Source organism: Melozone crissalis, unplaced genomic scaffold (genome assembly GCF_028551555.1).
Source record: "Melozone crissalis strain CALT ecotype California unplaced genomic scaffold, PUWL_Pcris_2 ptg000034l_1, whole genome shotgun sequence".
In the NCBI taxonomy this organism is placed as follows: domain Eukaryota; kingdom Metazoa; phylum Chordata; class Aves; order Passeriformes; family Passerellidae; genus Melozone; species Melozone crissalis.
Genome location: NW_026535812.1, coordinates 4,653,062 through 4,674,072, shown reverse-complemented (window position 1 = coordinate 4,674,072; position 21,011 = coordinate 4,653,062). Strand labels below are relative to the sequence as shown.

General features: G+C 45.3%; 1 protein-coding gene across 3 annotated transcripts in view; it reads right to left on the bottom strand.

Annotated features, from left to right (window-relative positions):
* FARP2 (FERM, ARH/RhoGEF and pleckstrin domain protein 2) overlaps positions 1-15,428 on the bottom strand; it is a 77,686-nt gene extending 62,258 nt beyond the window's left edge. For all 3 annotated transcript variants that reach the window (XM_054283087.1, XM_054283088.1, XM_054283089.1), the window contains exons 1-2: positions 15,374-15,428; positions 10,203-10,426 (exon numbers count right to left, since the gene is read on the bottom strand). In XM_054283087.1, coding sequence (XP_054139062.1) covers positions 10,203-10,406 — 204 coding nt within the window. In that variant the 5' untranslated portion in view covers positions 10,407-10,426; positions 15,374-15,428. The remainder of the gene's footprint in view (positions 1-10,202; positions 10,427-15,373) is intronic.
* Between the last annotated feature and the right edge of the window lie 5,583 nt (positions 15,429-21,011).

Sequence of the window (21,011 nt, the reverse complement as noted above, 5' to 3'; positions counted from 1 at the left end):
ATTAGTGATAGAATAATTCAATACAAGGAAAATTAAAATATCTGAGAGCAGGAATGTTCTATTTTCCACTATCCCAGGTTCTCCAAGCCCTGTCCAGCCTGGCCTGGAACAATTCCAGGGATCCAGGGGCAGCCACAGCTTCTGTGGGCACCCTGTGCCAGGGCTCACCACCCTCACAGGGAACAATTACTAATTCCCAATATCCCATCCATCCCTGCCCTCTGGCTGTGGGAAGCCATTCCCTGTGTCCTGTCCCTCCATGCTTTGTCCCCAGTCCCTCTCCAGCTCTCCTGGAGCCCCTTTAGGCACTGGAAGGGGCTCTGAGCTCTCCCTGGAGCCTTCTCTTCTCCAGGTGAGCACCCCCAGCTGTCCCAGCCAAGAGCAGAGGGGCTCCAGCCCTTGGAGGATCCCCATGGCCTTCTCCAGATTCACTCCAGCAGATCCATTTATTCCTGATGGGATCTCACCAGAGCAGAGCAGAGGGGGACAATCAAGCCCAGTGTTATTTGCTATTTTCTCAAATATCACTGCTACACGGCAGATCCCCCCTCTGCCATAGTATCTGAGCTTAGGAAGAGAGAAAACAAACTCATAGCCTAGGATTTTCATTAGACCATAGCTCAAAATCATAGCTCAAAATCAAGGCTTCCTCTCTACCTCTCAAACTTGTCTTCCAGGACATCTTAACTTTGTTTCCACATATTTGAATTTAAAACCAAAAACGCCCATATTTTCATAAGGACTAGTACTCTCATCTTCCAAAACTGGCATGCTGTCCTTGCTCCAACTTTCCAAAAAAGAAATCCACTTTTGGCAGCAGATAAACTGGAAGGGAAAATCAGTCCAAAAGTCAAGAGTTTGGAAAAAAAAGTGTTATAAAGCTGAGGTATAGAATGGAAACTCTTGTGCAGAACCACTGGACCCTAACAGCAGCAAACACCCTGGATTTTTGTGTCACAGAAATCAGAAATCTGCATGTCAGGAGACCAATTCCTCCAGTTAACAGTGGATGTGCATGAGAGGCAGAAGTTTAGGTTTGACATCATCACTCACAAGCAGCCAACACAGAGCACCCTGTTTAAATAAATTTAAATAAAGGCCACTTCAGCATGGATTTTTATTGGTTTTTCTTCTTCAGGCCACTTTAAAAGTTTTCCTAATGAAAAAGTGATTTTTCACTTTATGGCAAATTAAAAAAAAATACACAATTTGCAGCTAAACTTAGATTTGTTATTTCCTTTCTTAATCAGAAATATGCAAACATTTTGGTGAGTTTATAGCTCTGTTTATCTCCAACTCTTCTGTAATCTGTTAGATCTGTGTCCAAATGAAGCGCGAGACAGAGAAAACACTCTCCAAACTCCCTGTTAATAATCATCATTAATGCCACATGTAAACAAAACTGCATTTCTGAATGCAGGGTGGACATCAGAATCTTTATTAGAAAGAAGGAAATAATCTAATACCAGGAGGTATTAGAGGAATACCAGTCATCAACTTTGTGCTTTCATGGCTGAACCAAGATGACCTTACAGCTCCATATCTGGTATTCAATCTGCAGACTGGAAAAGCAAGAAACAACTGCCTTCCTTTGCAGTCCTTTATTGGTTTTCTCAATTTTGATTGGAACTAGTAACTCCAATGAAAATACTCCCTGATTCCCCACTAAAACAAGCACCAGGTAACAACCCTGTCAAACACTCTTTTCATGTGCTCAGCCAAATTGCTTAAATACCATTTTACTTTGATCATCTGAACATTTAACAATAAGTTTAAGCTTCAAGTCTTTCAATTTTTCTTTTAACTCTTTGTGAAGAAAAGGGAATTTAAATACATTTATTTTATCCACCCTTCTATGCTGACTTTACTAAGATCACATCAAGAATATTCTGCAGAGCATTTAACAGCTTACAGAGCACAGGATGCAGCTTCATTATCACAAAATGAGATAGAGCTCACTTTCATCTTGAAAGTTCTTCTTTATGAAAAAGAAGAAGTTCTTATGTTACAGAAAAAAGAATTATTGTGTTACAGTATTTCCACACAGCATTGAAGTATCATTTACTCAACCATGGAAGCTGCAAGCTCAAATAAAAATCTTGGAGCTATTTAAAGTTCCATTATTACACTCCATACTGGGCATTTTTTTGTTTAGGAAAAAAAAAATCAAATTCTAAGACTCTCTCCCCATGATATTTTTTTTTTGTCCTAGGATTTCAGTGGTTGCTTTTGATGTGGTTTTGTCAGGGTTTTTTAAAGCACAATCCACAGCCAGACAAATTATTCTAGAAATGGAAGCCTCTGGCTCATTTAATTAAGGCTAGCTTTAAAATTATGATCATTGAAAGGATCATTTAAGGCAATGTCAAAGCACTGAACCAGCTCTACCCAACAAACAAGCTTTTCCAGAGTGGCTAGACTTGCTGGATGCCTGAAAGTAGGAAAACAACACTGGTTGACATGGGAAGACATTCCCAAAAGGGAGGGAATTATATGAATGAGAGTGGAAAATGTACACTTAGGTATGAAGCACACAGAGAAAATGGTCCTAAGTTTTTAGAAATGGTGCTGAAATACCTGGAGTACTCAGAATAAAACTGCTGTAGAGTACCTGGGGAAGAAGGAAGCACATATATTAACTTGGGCCACATCCTTGGACAGTTTCACAGGTACTGCTGGATGATTTGGGAGCAGAGATCCTGCTTGTTAATAATTAAACATCCAGGTGACAACAGTGACAGAACCACAGAGAGGAGCAGCTTTGGGGTAGCTGATCCCAAATTCAGGCTCATATCAAAAAGTCTAAGCACTGTCTTTGTTCACACAAGCTCATAAAGAGAAGGAATGAGAAGTCAGGAGACTGATCTCAGTTTTTCCCCCTTGAACCTTCCTACAGCCATTCCCTCAGGCCTGGCCACCCCACACTCTGAGTGCTGCTGCTCCTGGGACCTTGCACAGCTTCATTTCACAGGCATGTACATGCATATAAATTAAACTATATTTTTAAGTCATTTTAAACATAGAAAATACTCTGTTTTCCTCTGTTCATAAAAAAAAAAACTAAAACACCACCTCACTAAAATTGCAAATCTTTCAACTTTAATTATGCTTTTAGCTCAAAACTATCATCCATGCCCACATTTACCAAATTTGATCTGGGTTTTCATACAATTACAGAATAGTTCAGGTTGGAAGTGACTTGAAAGCCCATCTCATTCCATCCCCACCATGGGCAGGGACACCTCCCACTGTCCCAGGCTGCTCCAAGCCCTGTCCAGCCTGGCCTTGGACACTGCCAGGGATCCAGGGGCAGCCACAGCTTCTCTGGGCAGCTGTCCCAGGGCCTCAGCACCCTCCCAGGGAACAATTCCTCCCAATATCCCATCCATCCCTGCCCTCTGCAGTGGGAAGCCATTCCCTGTGTCCTGCCACCCCAGAACCTTGTCCCAAGTCCCTCTCCAGCTCTCCTGGAGCCCCTTCAGGTGCTCAAAGACCTCAATAAGAGCTCCCCAGAGATTTTCCTTCTCCAGGCTACACAATCCCAATTCTCCCAGCCTTCCCTCCTAGGAGAGGTGTTACAGCACCCAGGGACTGCACTTCCCCTGCAAGGTGTTAGGCTACTCCAGGCTGACACTTCTTTGAGGAAATCTGCCCAAAGGAAATAATTTAAAACATCTAGAAGACAGTTATGACAGACTCTTTGGACAAAAGACAAACACAAATTGGGTATTTTTACAGAAAAGGCCAGAACTCCCTTTTGCTTTGTGCAAAACTGAAATGGTCCCAGCTGTCCTAACATCACTCCCCACTGTACTTTGAGCAGAGGTGGTGATGGGTTAATAAATACCACAAACCAGATTAGATAAGGCCAAGCTTTTCTAACTTCCCCATTTCCAGCAGGGGTTTCCTACACCACTGGCTTCAGGCTGCCTGCCTGACAAGTGGGCTGAGGGCACAGCAACATTTTCCTGCTTTATTTCAGCTGAAGATGTGTCAGACAGCTCTAACAGAGTTCCTAAAAAGCTTTGGGGTTTTTTCCCTTTTCTAATTCTTATTTTTATTAATGAATGACTGCTCAGTCAGAGAGAGGGGCTCACTCCCCTCCCATATCCAACACTCCAGCCTTGAACAGTAAATCTCTCATGCCAGGAATTGCCACCATAGCACAGCTTTTCAAATATTCCATATATATGGTCTGTCTCTTACCCAAGCAGGCAGCACTGCCTTTCCAAACAGGAATTTGGCTGCAGGGAGAAAGGGCTGACACACAGATGTGCATGTGCAATCCTGCTTAGCTAAATGCACATCCCCAAGTCTGTGTGCTCTGAGCCCTGGGAGTACCATGACACACAATCCTGGCTCAGCTCCAAATCCCTTTTTCCAGCAGGCACAAACCTAAAATTTCTCTGCTCTGCCTCTCAGCACACTGAACTTCTGTAGCTGTGTTTAGCTGCTCGTGGGCTGATTCTTGGTTTGCTTTTGGGTTTTCTTCCCTTTCAGGCTCCCTGTATTTTACAGAATTACCCATCTGTGAGCCCCACCTTCAATGTCACCCACACCCAAAAGAGGTTTAAAAGGTTTCCAGTGGACTTATTCTTGGTTTTTTTGTAGAATACAGCATTTCCTACAGCCATTTTGGTTGAATGGCATCAGACTGATTTCAGCTGATTTTCACTATCCTACATCAGCAGATTATGAAAACAGAAACAAACACCTGCCTAGCCACACAAACTGTTATAAACTCACTTGACTACTCTTAAAATTTAATATTTCAAGGACTGTAATAACACTTGATCACCATTTTCCTAAATAGTTTCTGTGTTTTAAGATGCCAATTTTTTGTACAGGGATATTCAGACTGTTTTTTCTTTATTGCAGCACAACTCAATTTTCTTGACATATAATGTGACACCTAAGGTCAAGAAAGCTGTAAAATAATAATTTTGGCTTATATGATTTAAGTTCATATTTTTCCTTAAAAAAAATCAAAAAAACACTTGAATGAACAAAATACACACTCTAAATGTCTGTCAATAAAATGGCTGTGGTTTCACCTTTCCCCACCCCATACCACATTCCTACATGGCATCAAAAAAGTCAAGCTTCCAAACACAAAATAACAGGCCTAAAAAATATACAGTGGAATCAAACAGCACACAAAATGCAAAGCTTTAGTTACCTTCTTTTTAAAGCCTGTAATAATTGCAAATTTAAAAGAGTGAATTACTAACTTTCTCTTCTGAGGTCAGATAAAAATAAATCCTAAGGCAGCTTATTTGCCATATTTAGGAGACTCAAACTGAAGCAATGACAAACATCTGGCTATGATTCTTTCTGGAATTTTGACTATTTCTTCCTGGCTAGGGAAGAAAAACACTGTGAGCTGACCAACAGCACCTCAATTCCTCCAGCACAGCACTTAATAGGATTCAGCACAGACTATTCCTTGACTCCTCACATATTTAAGCTGTTAATACTTTCACAGCACAGAAGGGAAAGCCTTCATGGCAGGAAGGTCTGAGCAGGCACAGGGAGAGCAAGGCAGAGGCAGGAGGGCACAAGTGCCAGAGCCAGAACTGGGCTGCCTGTGCCACATGGCACACAGCAAGTGCTTTTCAGTGCCCACAGCATCATCCCAGTGTTTAACACATGTTTCTCACTTTAAATTGCTCAATAACAGCAGTTAAAAGCTGCATCATTTCTGCTCATCCCCATGGAAGTTTTTGGGGCACTAAAGCTACCAAAACTCTGCTACTGAGAGAGCATTTGCCATGTGCAGGAGTGGGAAACACTCCCCAAACCATGGGAAGGATATTCCTTGACTCCTCACATATTTAAGCTGTCAATACTTTCACAGCACAGAAGGGAAAGCCTTCATGGCAGGAAGATCTGAGTAGGCACAGAGAGAGCAAGGCAGAGGCAGGAGGGCACAAGTGCCAGTGCCAGAGCCAGGACTGGGCTGGGCTGCCTGTGCCACCAGCAGCGTGCCCAGGGCTCCCCAAGGCACATAGCAAGTGCTTTTCAGTGCCTACAGCATTATCTCAGTGTTTAACATACACATGTTTCTTAAAATTGCTCAATAACAGCAGTTAAAAGCTGCATCATTTCTGCTCCATCCCCATGGAAGTTTTTGGGGCACTAAAGCAACCCAAACTCTGCTACTGAGAGAGCATTTGCCATGTGCAGGAGTGGGAAACACTCCCCAAACCACGGGAAGGATATTGCAGTCAGATTGCTTCCTCTGCCATCCCAAAGACTTCCTGCAGCCCCAGCCCAGCTCCTGATTTCAGGGCCTCCAATGGCTGCTCACAAACAATGGGCATCCCAGGGGAAGCCACTTTCATGGCACCTTTTCAATCACAGATAACTGCAGACTGCACAGAAACCAGAATAACCAGAGTTATTCTATTCCATTCTAAACATGAGGATGGAGAGTAGCTTTGTACTTTTATTAATGCAATTTATAAATTTCAATAAGCCAAGGAAGGGAAGTGCCCAGCAAAGGCACTATCACTGTCAGAGTAATCATCAAGTACACATTTTCAGTTTAGTATAGAATTTTGGTTTTGCAGTAATTAATAGTTTTGCAGGGTACATCAATGAACAAAGCAGACAAAAGCAGTGAGAGGACACTAATTAATAAGAAAATAAAGGGAAATTACAGTGTAATCTTATCTTAATAGTCTGTTCTCAAGAATGGCAGTGGAATCCACCCCTGTCAGAGGGAGAGGGACACCTCAGACAGCATGGCAGGGATGCAGAATATCATTACTGCATTACATACAAAATAAATTTAAAAGAAATTACTTCTGTTCTCAAAACAACCCAACAAAGATTAGCACAAAAGAAAAAAAAATCCAGTTTAAGTTTTCTCTTAGAGTCAAGCAGGCAGATCCTATAATAAAATGCACAAATATTTTTGATTCCCAAATTTCATCTGACATCCAAGCAGAAGGAGAAGAGGAAGTACATGCCATTGAAGAAGCACCAAGTTCTCCCCAAACAATTCAGTAAACTTGAAGCATAATAATATAAACTACTTTTTCTGGGGCACTCTCTCATAGCATAGAGAATATTTCATGTAAAAGCATTTCCTAAATGACACATATCACACAGGCCAAATATTAAACATCATCTGCTGGCAGCAATTCCATTTTGGTGAATTCAACCCAGCCCAGACCCTTTTACTTAAGAGTCTGCCACATTTTTGTGCTGATCAAAAGCCTCCAAGTGTAATCTCTTCAGAAAATCTGGAAAGCTGGCAGAACTTCTACTGTAAAACCCTGCAAAGTCTGCAAAACCTCCCTTTGGACAGATTTAGTTTGTAGAGAAGAGGCCAGGTAACCCATGAAATGGCACATGCCAGATTAGAGCTGACTAAACAAGCTGGGTGTAAAAAGGGGGAAAAAAACAACTCATGGAAACAGTGAATATTGCAGCCTACCTTTGAATGGATATGTTTCATTCTCTCTTCTGTTTTGGAAGGGAAAGGAGAGGCCATAAATAGCCCATTTTCAGTTGTTTTAAACTCCTGAAAACATTGAGTATTTCTCCATCCCCTAACATTCAAATCAGATTCACTGGAGAAAGTCTCTACCCAATATACTTTAAAGAATAACTCCCTCTCAGTAATTAATAAATTTCCTACTTAGAAATCAAACCTTATGAAACAGATGGAGAAAATGGGCAGAGCCAGCGGACTTAAAAGGTGGTAAAATGTAGCTATGTGGAACTTTCAGCAAACTGTTCCAGAATACACCAACAACACAAAGAGAAAACTGTTCTTTCCCATTTTGTTCTCTCTCCATCCATTACATCACTCTGTCAGTCTCTTTCCTTGCTCTTTGGCAAGTTAAGAAGTCAAGTGGGCTACCAAAAGGGGCAACCAGCAACTCCTGCCAGGAGAGAAGCAACAGTTTTAAACTCACCTTGGAGAAAGGAAGGGATGACAGGTAAAGCTGCATGGATTAAGTTGTTACTGTGGCTACTCTATTCATCCCATATGGTTAAAAATGCTCCTGTGGCTCATTTTAGGCAGGGAGGAATAAACAGGGTTATTGCAGCAGGTCCCCACCACACTGCACAGGGAAGCTGATCCTACACTCAGTCTGTCTGTCCTTCCACTGACACACCCCTTTTCCCAATAAAAAGTCACTTGCCATAGCTCTTACAGACAGAAAGATTATTTTTCCCAAAATCATTTGGTAAAAAAGCCCCAAACCACCTTTTGGGATCACCCCCATCTCCCCAGGCAGGCAGTGACAAAAGGCCTGAGTGCCACTGCACTGACAAACTACAGCTGACCTGAATCAAACACAAACCCCACCTCATCACATCTTGTTTTCACAGCTAGTGACAAAATTACAAAAGCAAAGAGAAGTGGCCAAGTGGCATGGCAATCTGACCCTGCACTCCTCCAGGACAGCTGCTTGGCCACCAGTTTCTCTTAACTGCTATTAGAAAAAGGACTGTGCTAGCACACACACCTATTCAGCAATGTCACTGCCTTTTCCTAATTCCTGCCCTCAATCCCAAGTGAAAAATTCCCATTTTCCACAACAAACAGCAGGAGCATGGATAGCTCCTGCTACCCCAACAGCTCACCAGAGAAATCAGGCAGATGGTCACAGTTTAATACCTCATGCCTGTTTTCTATCATTTGCTACCTTATTTAGCCAAAACTGAAAGGCCATGGAGGCAGTGTTAGCTGGACTGTAATGCCACAGCTGCTGACTCTGGACCTTTTTGTGCTCAGTGCTCTGAGGCTGACCCAAGGCTGACCCCTTTTCCTCATCACTCCCAGCATCAGGCATGAGGTTTTTAAGTTTTTCAGTTCCAACTGATCTCATAAAGAAAAGCAGCACAATATTAATTATGGCCTCAGCGTGCTAGTGCCTGAATTTGGGTGTTTCTGTGGGTGCCATAATCAGAGAGAGCTTTCCAGGTAAAGAGAACTAAGATAGCTCCTAATTATGGTTAACACACAACACAACAGCTGAAAGCCTCATAAACCTGGCCTTGCCCTGACTTTCAAAATTACAGAGCTGAGGGTGTTACTTGGAGTTGTTTTCCTCTTTTTTGAATCACAACACAAAAGCACCATCTACATCAACATGGAAAAATAAATAAAATTTTCCTTCAAAAGAACCAAACTCAGCGGATTTTGTAAAAAAATATTCTAACATAACGTAAAGGGAAAAAAAGAGGCTTTTGTGTGCTATGGGTACATGAGGGATGGGTGGGTTTGCAGCACCAGACACTCTGTGCTCAAGGGGAAGGATACAGGCACAGCCTCACTCTTCCAAACAAAAAACAGATTTCACATCTGAGACTTGAACAGCTGGACAGAATCTGTGGAACACATCCCCAAATCCAGTATTTCTTCAGAGTGCCACAGCCATCTTTTTCACTCTATTTGAAAAACCTTTTTTGAGTCTGTGCAACAAACTAAGGCTCCAAGTGGTAATTATAAATTACTGATTACAGTTTGATACTAATGTAGAATATCTGATAGCTGAGTATCTTCACTACAACTCAGTTGTTTTCTAACAGCAAATCCCAGGCAAATTAGAATTAAACTCTGAGGTTAATGCTGAAAATGTAACAAGAAATGGAAGAGAAAAAAATTGTTTCAAAGCAGAATCTCCCTAATTTGTGCATGGCTTCTGTGTTTTATGGCAGAATTCCCCAAGCATACTTTTAAATCAACATTTTCAGAAACACTGAACTGACACTGCTTTGGTGCATCCCTCCTAAAGCATGCTGGCAATCAAAGACTTTCAAATAGGAGCAAGTTTACTTGGAGAGGATACAAACTCTTAAAATAATTAATATAAAGCAGTAACTAAGGCAAAGCTCTTGTGCTCTCCCAGCTGCCAAATTGACAAAGCTGCATGTGGCTCAGGAAGCAAGAACATTTTGGCGGGAGACAGTTGCTGCTCCCCCAAAGCAAACAACAAACAAAGACTCTCCTTACAGTATGTGCTTGGATTTAAAGTCTGTTAAAAACACAAAACATCTGTTATACTTGAAAGATTTTAAAAAACAAGCCATGCAACTGCTATCACTGCTTGTAAGCAGGTAAATCCCAACAGGAATCTGCATGGCTCAAAATATCCTAGCTCTCTACAGAGGCACATCCTTGTGAGCTTTAAATTCTCCGAGGCTCAGTGTGCTTGAAGTCAGGTTTAAATCTCTCTTACCTCAATGTCAAGGACTTCCACTGTGTTGTCCAACATCTTGATTTTGACGGGGAGGTCGCGCTCGTGCGCCTTGGCGGGCGATGAGGCCATGGCAGGGAGGAGGTTCTGCCCTGGCTCCAAGGTGCTCACTCCTGAGCTCTTCTGGGCACCCAAACGAGAGCCTGGAGTCTGCAGAACTCTGTAGGTTCCTTCTATCTCTCCCATCTTCCAACAGCAAGCAGAGTCTGTAGAAATATGGAAGGAAACAGAGGGTTAGGGTTACAGCCGGAAAGATTTTACACTGACATTGTGGATGAAAATATCACCCAGTGAAGCACTGTCACAAAATCCTTATTTAACACTCTTTATCCCACTAGCAAAATCAGTATAAGGTTAATGAAGCTCTGGACAGGGCTTGGAGCAACCTGGTCTAGGGGAAGGTGTCCCTGCCCATGGCAGAGGTTGGAACAAGATGAGCTTTAGGGTCCCTTCCAACCCAAACCGTGCTATAATGACTAAAATCCAACAGCTGGGAAGAAAAACCAACCATTCTGAAGCACAGCTAAGAAATGGGGTAATCAAACCTGTGCTTTCTGCCCTCTCAACATGAACATTTTTGGTTCTGACAAGGTTTTTCTGCTGATGAGCCTCCTCCCACCAGCAGCATGAGCACTGGGGACAAGAAGGTACCCAACCATCCCACTGACTGCACTCCTGCACCCCCAAAATGGTGATTCATGCAAAACCTTAACTGCTGGCAGCTCAGAGCCTTCATCAGGCATTCTGAAGCATGGTTAAGAAATGGGGTAGTCAAACCTGTGCCTTCTGCCCTCTCAACATGAACATTTTGGTTCTGACAAGGTTTTTCTGCTGATGAGCCTCCTCCCACCAGCAGCATGAGCACTGGGGACAAGAAGAGTGAGGCAGGTACCCAACCATCCCACTGACTGCACACTGAGATAACAGAACTATTAACTTCCTGCATCCCCAAAATGATGACTCAGGCAAAACCTCAACTGCTGGCAGCTCAGAGCCTTCCTCAGGCACTGCTACAAGGTAACAGCTCCTCACCTCAGCAGGAAATTCGTGCTGTATCCAGATTAAATCAGTGGGCAAAAATCTCAGTTACAGACACTGGTGAGTGTAGGCTGACTCCTACACAGGAGCCTTGCTGTCACAGCTTGGTGGCAGCTGTGCAGAGCCAATCTTTAATTTGACATGGGGAAAATGTCCCACGAGGCTGTCCCCAGCTCTGCCATGCCACCAGGCAGTGGTGACGTTTGCATGGGGAACCACAGTGGGGTCTACAGGAAGGTGAGGCCTGTGTGCTCAGAATGCAGCACTGCCCCTGCCCCATGGCCACCCCTGGCACTGAGCATTTGGCAGCAGGAGCACACAGGGAGGCTCCCTGGGCCTTTTGGGTGAGTTACCCAAACACCACAGTGTGTGCCAACACAAGAATGTGTGGTGCTGCAGTGGGACAGCCTTCACTCCAAAGGAGGGACAGGTTATTGTTTTAGTAAAAGTGTTTTGTCAGAAAAGAAGAAAGGCAGCTCATGACAACACTCCTTTGTCTCTGTGCTCAGAGTAGGTAGGCAGCCTACTGCAAGGATCTGAATGAAGCCAGCCCTAGATGTCCTCACAAATTATTTGGGGGTGATTATGTTTCAATTCTCACACACACTGAGACTGGTGAAATGTCTTCCTAGCTTGCAGCCCAGTGCATTTTAACATTTTGGGGGTTTTATTTTTATATTTGTAGATCCCTGTAGAGATAAACTTACTCCAGAAGGGCAGAGAGATGCCTCCCCACCTAATCACAGCCACCACAAGACTTGTGTGGCCACTGAGCCCCTGCAGAGCCCTGACCAAGCAGCACAGCTGAGAGCACCCAGAGATGCCACCAGCCTCCCATGCAACACCAAAGTGTGACAATCACAGAATAATTATGACGGAAAAAATCTCTGACATCATCAGGTCCAATCCCTAACCCAGTACTGCATACACCACTAAACCATGTCCCCAGGTGCCCCATCCACATATGTTTGTTCCAGGGATGGAGACTTCATCACAGCCCTAAGAAGCCTGTTCCAATGCCTGACCAACCTTTCAGTGAATAAATTTTCCCTGATATTGAATGTAAATGTCCTCTGACACAGCTTGAGGCCATTTCCTCTTGTGCTGCCCCTTGTTCCCTGGGGGCAGAGCCTGACCCTCACTTGGCTGCACCCTCCTGTCAGGGAGTTACAGAGAGCAAGAAGGTTCCCCCTGAGCCTCCTGTTCTCCAGGCTGAGCTCCTCCAGCTGTGCCTCACCTTTCTTGTTCTCCAGACCCTTCCCCAGCTCCACTGCCCTTCTCTGGACATGCACCAGGGACCCAAAACCAAACCCAGCATGAAGGATGAGCTTAACCCTAAAAGTGGGCACACACTGCCCTGTGCCCAGCTTTGGGTGACAAATAATCAGAAAGTTTCTTTCTTGGGCTTTCTGTGTGTATTTTTTGGCTGAACCTCTTGGTTCCTGCAGCCACACAGCCAAGGAGGAAAACTTTTAGGCCATAAATTTTAAAAGCACCCTAACAACAAAATTCAGAGGTGTAAACTGGGTATCTCTTTCTGCTAACTGCTGATCTGAAGAGAAACCAGAGCTTGATCTGGTCATCTGTATCCCCTTGTTATCATGTTCCTTACCAGGTAATCCCATGGTAAAGTTTTGCTGTTGGCATTCAGGAACCTGGAGCTGACCAGGATCAGTCACACTCCTCACAGGGCTCTTTATTAGCCAGCCACTCTTAAAATTAGTGCTCCAGGAGCACTCATTCCCTCCTGAATAAACAGCTCCTGGAAGAGACACACTCTGCAGTTACTCAAAAGGAAAAAAATGCAAGCAGCAAGAGCAGAGCAGCAGCAGGAACAGCCCTGCAGAGCCTCAGCAGCCTCCCTCCAGCTGGAGGCAGCTGCTGCCCCAAGGAAGGCAGGCAGGCCACCCAAGGCCGGGCTCAGGGGGAGCTCCTGGGCACTCTCCAGCTTTGGTCACCAGCCAGGAGAGACCAGAGTCACACCAAACAGGAACTGCACGTGTCAAAGTCCCTCCCCACTGGTGGTAACAGGAAAAGTGAACTCACTGGGGCTTCATCTCACGTCTCAGTGATGACATGTTCCTAAAAATATTTCCAATATTCAGATTTTAAAGGCCAAACAAGCACTGGGCACAACACATGATGTACAGAAGCACGATGCCCAGAGGAGCAGTGGCTGCTGTGCCAGCTGGGAGCATCCCCCCCATGGCACATCCTGCTCCTGCCAAGGCACCCCACTGATGCCACCAGAGCTGCTGACAACCCCCAGATAGCCCAGTCTGCTCCCTCTGCCTTCACCACCTCATGTGTGAGGAGTGCCAGCCAAGCCAAACACTATCTCCGGTTTCACCACCACAGTTATATAGGGTGTTTTAAGTCCTCTGACTACACATATGACATTTCTGGACAAAATCCACAGTGTCATAGCTCAGGAAACACTTCAGTTCAAGGGGCTGACTACACAAAAGGAGGAGGAAAATGAGCTAGAGACAGGCTGCAAGCTCCATGAACAGAATTTCTACAGGCAGAGCAGAACATCCCACTGAGAGCCTCCTACCATGGGTCAGCCACAACAAGGTCTCAGCACTGCAAAACTAAAATATAATATTACAACACTGGTGTTCTGGGATAAAAAAATCTTCCTTGCATTGCCTCTCCCTGAACTTGCTTGCACCTAGTGTTTATCCTGATCATTTCCTACAAATTGGAACCCAGGCACTAAAGCTAAATCTGCTCCCTGAAGCACAGTGACTGAATGAGTGTTGCTCTCAGCCCTAAATGAAGGAGCAAACAAAACAAAATTTAGGTAGCAGTATATCTTTTTCTTTTTTACCAGGTGCTTTGCAAAATACCTTTTAAGTCACAATGAGTTTCATCTTCTATTTGGATGGAATAAACATATTTTTCAGAAGCAAGACAGCGTTTTCAGCTACCAGCAAATCTGGAAAGACAGCTTATATCTAAGTATATGCAAGATCATAGAAATATAGAGTGACATGGGTTTAAAGGGACCTTAAAGCCCACCTTGTTCCAACCCCCTGCCATGGGCAGGGACACCTTCCACTAGACCATTTTACTTCTAGCCCCATTCAATCTGACTCTGCACACACGGATGACACCAAGGGCTTTCCAAGGAGCTCCTCTGAGCACAGTGTCTTTTGGTCAGTGGTCCATTGCAAGGTCCATGCTCCATCGCTCACCCATGCAGGAGGCAGATCTGAAGTGAGGCCAGTTCCCCAGCAGTGTGAGCAGGGTGTTAATTCCAATAGCTACACACGGAGCAGCAAGGCAGTACAAAAGAGCAAACTTGCCTCTCTTTACTCTTTAAGCCACCCGTTAGCAGCGCTACACTGAGCTGACACAAATGATGCACCAGGAATCCCCCATCTCAGTGAAGATGGATGAAGATTCCGAGTGCTCCATGGTGAGAAGAGCGATGTCTCTCCCTGAGCCGCACCTCAGGCTCCCCTAGGACCCCGTCCCTGCTCACGGCCCCGAAGGGTTCCATGGCTCTCCCTGCACACGGCGGCCGGGACGGAGCAGGATGGGCGGGGACAGCGGGGAATGCCCGCGGCCGGTCCCCGCCAGGTGAGCGGCGCTTCAGCAGCGCCTCTCGGACCGAGCAGCCGGGCCCGGCAGGACGCTCCCGGCCCGGGTCCCGCACGGAGGCGGTCAGGGACGGGCCGTGCCAGGGACGGGCCGTGCCGGGGCGCGGCTGCCCTCACAGTCGCAGCCCGGCAGGGCAGGGGCGAAGCCGCCCAGGCCGGACCGGCGGCAGCCCCCGCGAAGGCGCTCTCTGAGCCCCGGGGAAGCCGCTCCCCAGGCCCCGGCAGCCCCCGAGCCGGAGCCTCGTCCCGGGGCTGGCCGAGCGCGGCCCGCAGACCCCGTTCCGTTCCCCGGCCCGGCTCCCACACGAGCGCCGCGGGCCGGGGCCGCACCGCCGGCAGCGGCGGAAGCGCGGCCGCGCAGGCGGGGCCGAGCCACCGGCCTGGGGCGCCGCTCGCACAGCAGCCCCCTCAGCCCCGGCCCCCTCAGCTCCCGCCCCGCGCCCCCTCCCCGCGCTCCGGCCCCGGCCCGGTTCGGTTCGCGGCCCGGAGCCGCCGCCCCGCGCTCACCTCCAGGCCGGGCCCGCTCCGCCGCCGCCCGCGCTCACACCGGCCCCGAGCGGCCCCGCCCCGCCCCGCCCGGCTGTGGGCAGCGGGACCGGGGCGGGACCGGCCCCACCCTGCGGGCGGGTAACGGGGCCCGGGGCAGGGCCCGCGGGGCGCTCCGAGCACGGAGCGAGATACAGAACGCAGACACACACCGAGCCCTCCCGGCTGCCACACCGCCCCGCCGGTCCTGCCGGGATCAGAGAATTATTTTATACCGAAACGGAACTCAAAGTGGTCCCATTTTGCAGTGGTTTTGCACCACGAGGAAGGCTTTAAAAGAATATTTCCATGCGAAGCTGAAGGACAGCCAGCTACCCCAAAAAGAGGCACATGAAATTCCCCAGTGCCAACCCAGACATCCATCACACACACCCCACAGGTCTCATTTGCTCAGGGAAATACCACCCTGGGGGACAACACCACGCCAGTAACCAGCCTCAGGCCAAGTAGTGAAAATTATAGGTCTTCACTAGGTTAAATTTTTCACATATAAATTTTAAGTGGGGATAGAAACACAAACAGCGCTACAGAACAGAAAAGGTGGGTGCTGCACAGGGGCATTGGGAAGTGCTATTGGCCAAAGGAGCTGAAAAACACAAAAGCAGCAGCATCCTCCTCCTCCTCCTCCCTCCCCAGCCAGCGAGCCCTCACTGACACACACAAGAACAAAACACTGTAGGAAATTCAGCACAGGACAAACAGATCTTTGCACCGTCTGGATTTCATCAGCTCTAAAGCTAAGGCCAAGGCTGGCAGATAACAGGACAGCCAGGAAAAGAGCTCTTCCTGAAAAGGGCCACCTTTCACAACCCCTGAGTCACCCACAGCTCACTACAGTCTGCTCTTCAAGATAAGAAGCAACAGCAATGAGAGAAATCCTTGGGTTTCTCTAGATATGGATTGTTGGACAATAGCATGAGAAATGCAAGGAGCCATCTTGTTTCTGAGAACTTGACCTTTCCACAGCAATATGAAAAACAAAATATTGGCATAGCATATGACTTTGGTAATAAAAAGCACATAAATTATGCAGAACAGCACTTTCAAACAGAAGCAGATTCATTACTCTCACTCACGAAAAGGCAGCTTGCAAATTTAGTGAGTAATTCCTGACTAACAGCATTCTCATCTCTTCAAAAGAACAAAAGACACAAGGTTTTACAAAATACACCCCATGATTTGTTCTCCTTTAAAAATGATGTGGATCTGAAGAATCTCATGGATACAGAAAAAAAAAACATAAATAGGAAAGTTGCAAAAGTGTACACAACATTTTAGAGAACTCCATTTAGAAGATCAATGGTGATTTCAGTCAGGTGAAGTGCTTTCATTGCTGACAGGCTGTTTCAGTATCTTATTTGCATGGCTTTTTATTTGCAACCTAACTGCTAATACACTTTCACATCCTTCAAAGTGCCAACACTTCAGAGTCATCTTCATTTCAATCACTTTCTTTAACATCTAAAAAGAGCACTAAAGTTTTCTTGTGCAAAAAAGCAGCAGCCATTAAGTCAGAGAACAAATCTGATGTGATCACTTTAAAGCCACACACCACCACACTCGGGAGAGGAAGGAAAAATTACAGATGTGGCAGAGCCTTTAGAAACATCAACACCCTGCTGCTGCTCTTTATGCTTCACTCAAGAGTCCTGACTTTGTTGCTTACCCAAAACACAGGTGATTTACTGAACTGAAACAATGAAGTAAAAGGCACAAAGGTTCAGTGTTTAATTGTCCTCATCCTGAACACATAAGAACAAGCTCATTTCTGACCTGTCTACTCAAACAAACAAAAAAAATCTTTTCTATCAGAGAATTCCAGAATAGTTTGGGATGAAAAGGACCTAAAAACCATCCAGTTTCAACTCCTCTGCCTTGGGCAGGGACACCTTCCACTATCCCAGGTAGCTCCAAGCCTCATCCAACCTGGCCTTGGACACTTCCAGGGCTGGAGCAGCCACAGGGTACAATTGGGAAGGGCCATATCAGGCTGAACTTCTATTCTATACACTCAATAATTTAATAAATCCTCAGCATCTGTAACAAAAAACATGCTTGAGATGTGGTGTTTGGTGATTTTGAAAACCAAAAGAGGGAGTGGATGGTTATCTGTACCAGACTCAGCAGCATGTTCTTCACAGCTGTCCACAAAGACTTTTAAGTTTCTGTAATAGCCATGAAATCAAACTTTTCAGCCATCCAAACAGTGTTTGAAGCCTTTACAGGAGGAGGAAGAAGTTGAGAGACCAAAACTAGAAGAAGAATGTCATTACACATGAAAGCCAGCTGTTGCTGATGCAGTGTCAGGACAAAGCACAGCTTTCTCCTTTTGAGATAAAAACTGATAACAAGGTGTAACTCTTTCACTCAAGTAATACAACAGATAATCTGCACCACATTCTCCTCTTGGCCTGAGCAGGACAATTAGAATTACCCTTTCATTACACTATAATATAATTTTTTTCTTTAATCACCCTCTGGATGAGGTTTGAGGAAGTCTTTCAAAGCAGACTTCTTATCCAACCAAGATAACAGCTGGGAAAGCTTCTTTTTGTTCAGATCCTTCACCATGACAAAGAGAAACTCTGCAGGCTGAAAATGGTGATTTTGTCAGCACATATTTTCCAAATCCACACTACAAAGCTCTGTCTCTCAGAGGTCTCCATCTCATAAGAACAAGGCAAGCAGTTTCAAATGCTTACATTGTGTCTTCCCTGCTGTCTACAGCAGCAAGCTGGCACAGCTGAGAGCAAAGCTATTTACAACCACTTCAGCCAGCATTTTATACCATGTGCACCAAACTAACAGAGCCACATGTCACCAGTTCATATTTCCAGTGTGTTGTGTTGTGCATTCCACAATGACAACAAACATGAGCACACCAAGGATGAAGAGGAAGATGGATTGATATGGGTTGCACTGCAGGTGGGTCACTGAAAGCACCAGAATCCATTTTGGGGCAGTTCACAGACCTCTGACTGCCACAGCTCACTGCCAGTGTCCTGCTTTAGTTCAAGCCAGAGCCTTGTAGGACAATTCTTCCATCTGTTACTGCCTGGAGATATTTAACAATTTCCTGTAGGCATCATTAACCTAAGCCTAAGTGTCACTTAGGAGTAACTGGAAGGGCTGAGAGCTTTCTCCACCAGATAATCACTTTTGAGGACCTGGTGACACTGCACTACCTGCAGAGCACCTCAGAGCTCCACCAGGGGAAAAAAATCACTTTTGCACAAGTGTGTTTACATGTTAGATGAAAAGTAATGACAATTAGTGACCACCATGGCCGCGTTTCTGGTCTGGAAGTGTTTCAGCCCTGAAGATTTCAGTCTGTAATGGGCTGTGCAGCAGAACCAGACACAGACCACTTGTCTTGCCTTACTGACCCATCCTCTGGATTGCCTCCCACATCACCTAAGACATCTCGGCAAGGACCAGGCTGCAGGATCAACAAGTCATTCCTCAACCTGCCTCATTGCAGATTAATAAGTTCTCTACCCAACAGTCACAAAGACCATAAGTTTGTTTCTTAAATAGCAAAATCAGGCCAATTTCAGGAATTTTAATCAGGTGGTGCTCTGTACTAACAGCCCACCAGTACCCCAGATGGTAGAAAAACTGAAAAGAGTGAAATCATAAAATCTGACCAATCCACTACCTGCCATTAGCAAATGACAAAAGACTCAAGTCAAGGTGAACAGGAATTGTTGGATAAGCAGAGATATGATCCACACAATGAGCATAAAGACTGAACAACACATACCTGTACATGCCACTTACCAGAATTACTCTCTTACTCCAGGCTCACTTACTGTTAAAATTTACTGAAAGCATAGGAGAAATATTGTTCTTCAGCAGGAATGAAAAAAGATGCTTCAAAAATTGTCAGAATGCACCTCCTTCTACTGAGGAGGCAGAGATGGAATGGCAAAGGCACTCAGCAGCAGCAGTGCCTTGCTAAACCAACTGATTCCCATGCTACAGATACTTGTAGGCTCTGTGGTTGGGATTTTACACTCCCAATCTTAAATAATTCTGCTCCCCACAATCATGGTCCAGCACTTCTCCCAGAAGGAAATCTTTGAACTTCTCAGATTGTTCCCCTTTGGAGTATTTTTCAAGAGCTCTTCTATACACACTGCAACTTCTAATTACATTGGCCTTTATAAAGCACAAAGTCCACCAGCCTTAGACCATGACCTGGAATTAAACCCTCATTATTAACCAATTCTTCAGAACAGGCCTGGGTATTTATGTACAGGAAAAACTTCTGCTAACAGAAAAACCCCAAGAGGCTGCAACCCCTTTTTGCAATCACCTACTTTGACTTTCATAATTACATCTCTATTTTAACTTGGCTCTCATGGTGAAGGTGGCAATTAGAACAAGTAAATTAAGCACAGCATATGTTCCTACCTGCACACACACAGACACACTCACCCAGCAGCTCCTCTCAGTCTGACTGGTGAACTTGTCCAAGCACGTCCTCCCTGCCCAGAAGGTACAGTCTGTAGCCAGCAGCAGTTCTGAAGCCACAGCACAAAAATAAAGAGCACAGACAAGATACAAACTGCAATAAAACAGAGCTGCTGAGCCACAACCCTGCAACAAAAGTCCAGGTAAAAATCTGACAACTGTGTCTGCTGTGTTCTTATCCACAGGTAACAGCTGAGACACAGACAATCCCTTATTGCCCCCACGTGGTGCAATAACCTTATTGCACTAAAGCACAAATAGGCCCAGAATTCCTCTGAATTTGCTTTAAATTGAATCCGGTTTTTTTGATAGATGTTAGTTCTGTGACTGTAACAGCCTGAACATTAAGCTGCTATCAAATAGTCTTTTCTGCAATTATACTGATTTTTTCCTCTCTCACACTTAATAATGTCTGCACAGTGAGGGCAACCAAGCATGTCTGAAGCAGCAATGCCTGAACACCACCTCCCAAAATAATTGAGAGTGCCAAAAAGCTCACCCTGCCTTTTATTTTTTTTTTATTACTTTTTAAATCCCATTGAGGTTCATCTCATTTCCCTGCCCATCAAATCAGCCTGGCTTTTGTTACCTCAGAGAAGTTGCACAAGGGTTCAAGTCAGTCATGCCTTGTACAATGCCTCAAAGATGTACATGAAAAATGTCTGTGTGTGTTTGAGGGGGTGGGGAACAAGACATCCCCAGACAGAAACCACTGCTCCCCCACAATCTGAAATTCTGACAAGAAAGATCACCTCATCTTCACATACCAATCAACTTTAGTCAACAAATGCCCAGTTAAATATAAAAGAGAAAAAGGCCTAGTTTTATTTCATGCACAGGAACTTAGAATAAAAAGATAAATTTAGGATCTCCAAGCACTAGACATGGATAAGCTTGGCAATTATTTTACTGCCAGATAAACCACAGCTGAGGCTGTCAGTAACACCAACTCTGCTGCATTAAGTTCTTTCAGAAATGAGGCAGCCAAACACGGATTGCTGGCAAAACAAACTGGTGGATTGCCCACTCTGCCCTCAACCCAAACTGGTGGATTCCCCACTCTGCCCTCAACCCAAGGGCTGTTCCAGCTGTTGGTGCCAGGACACAGAGCACAGCAGTGCCA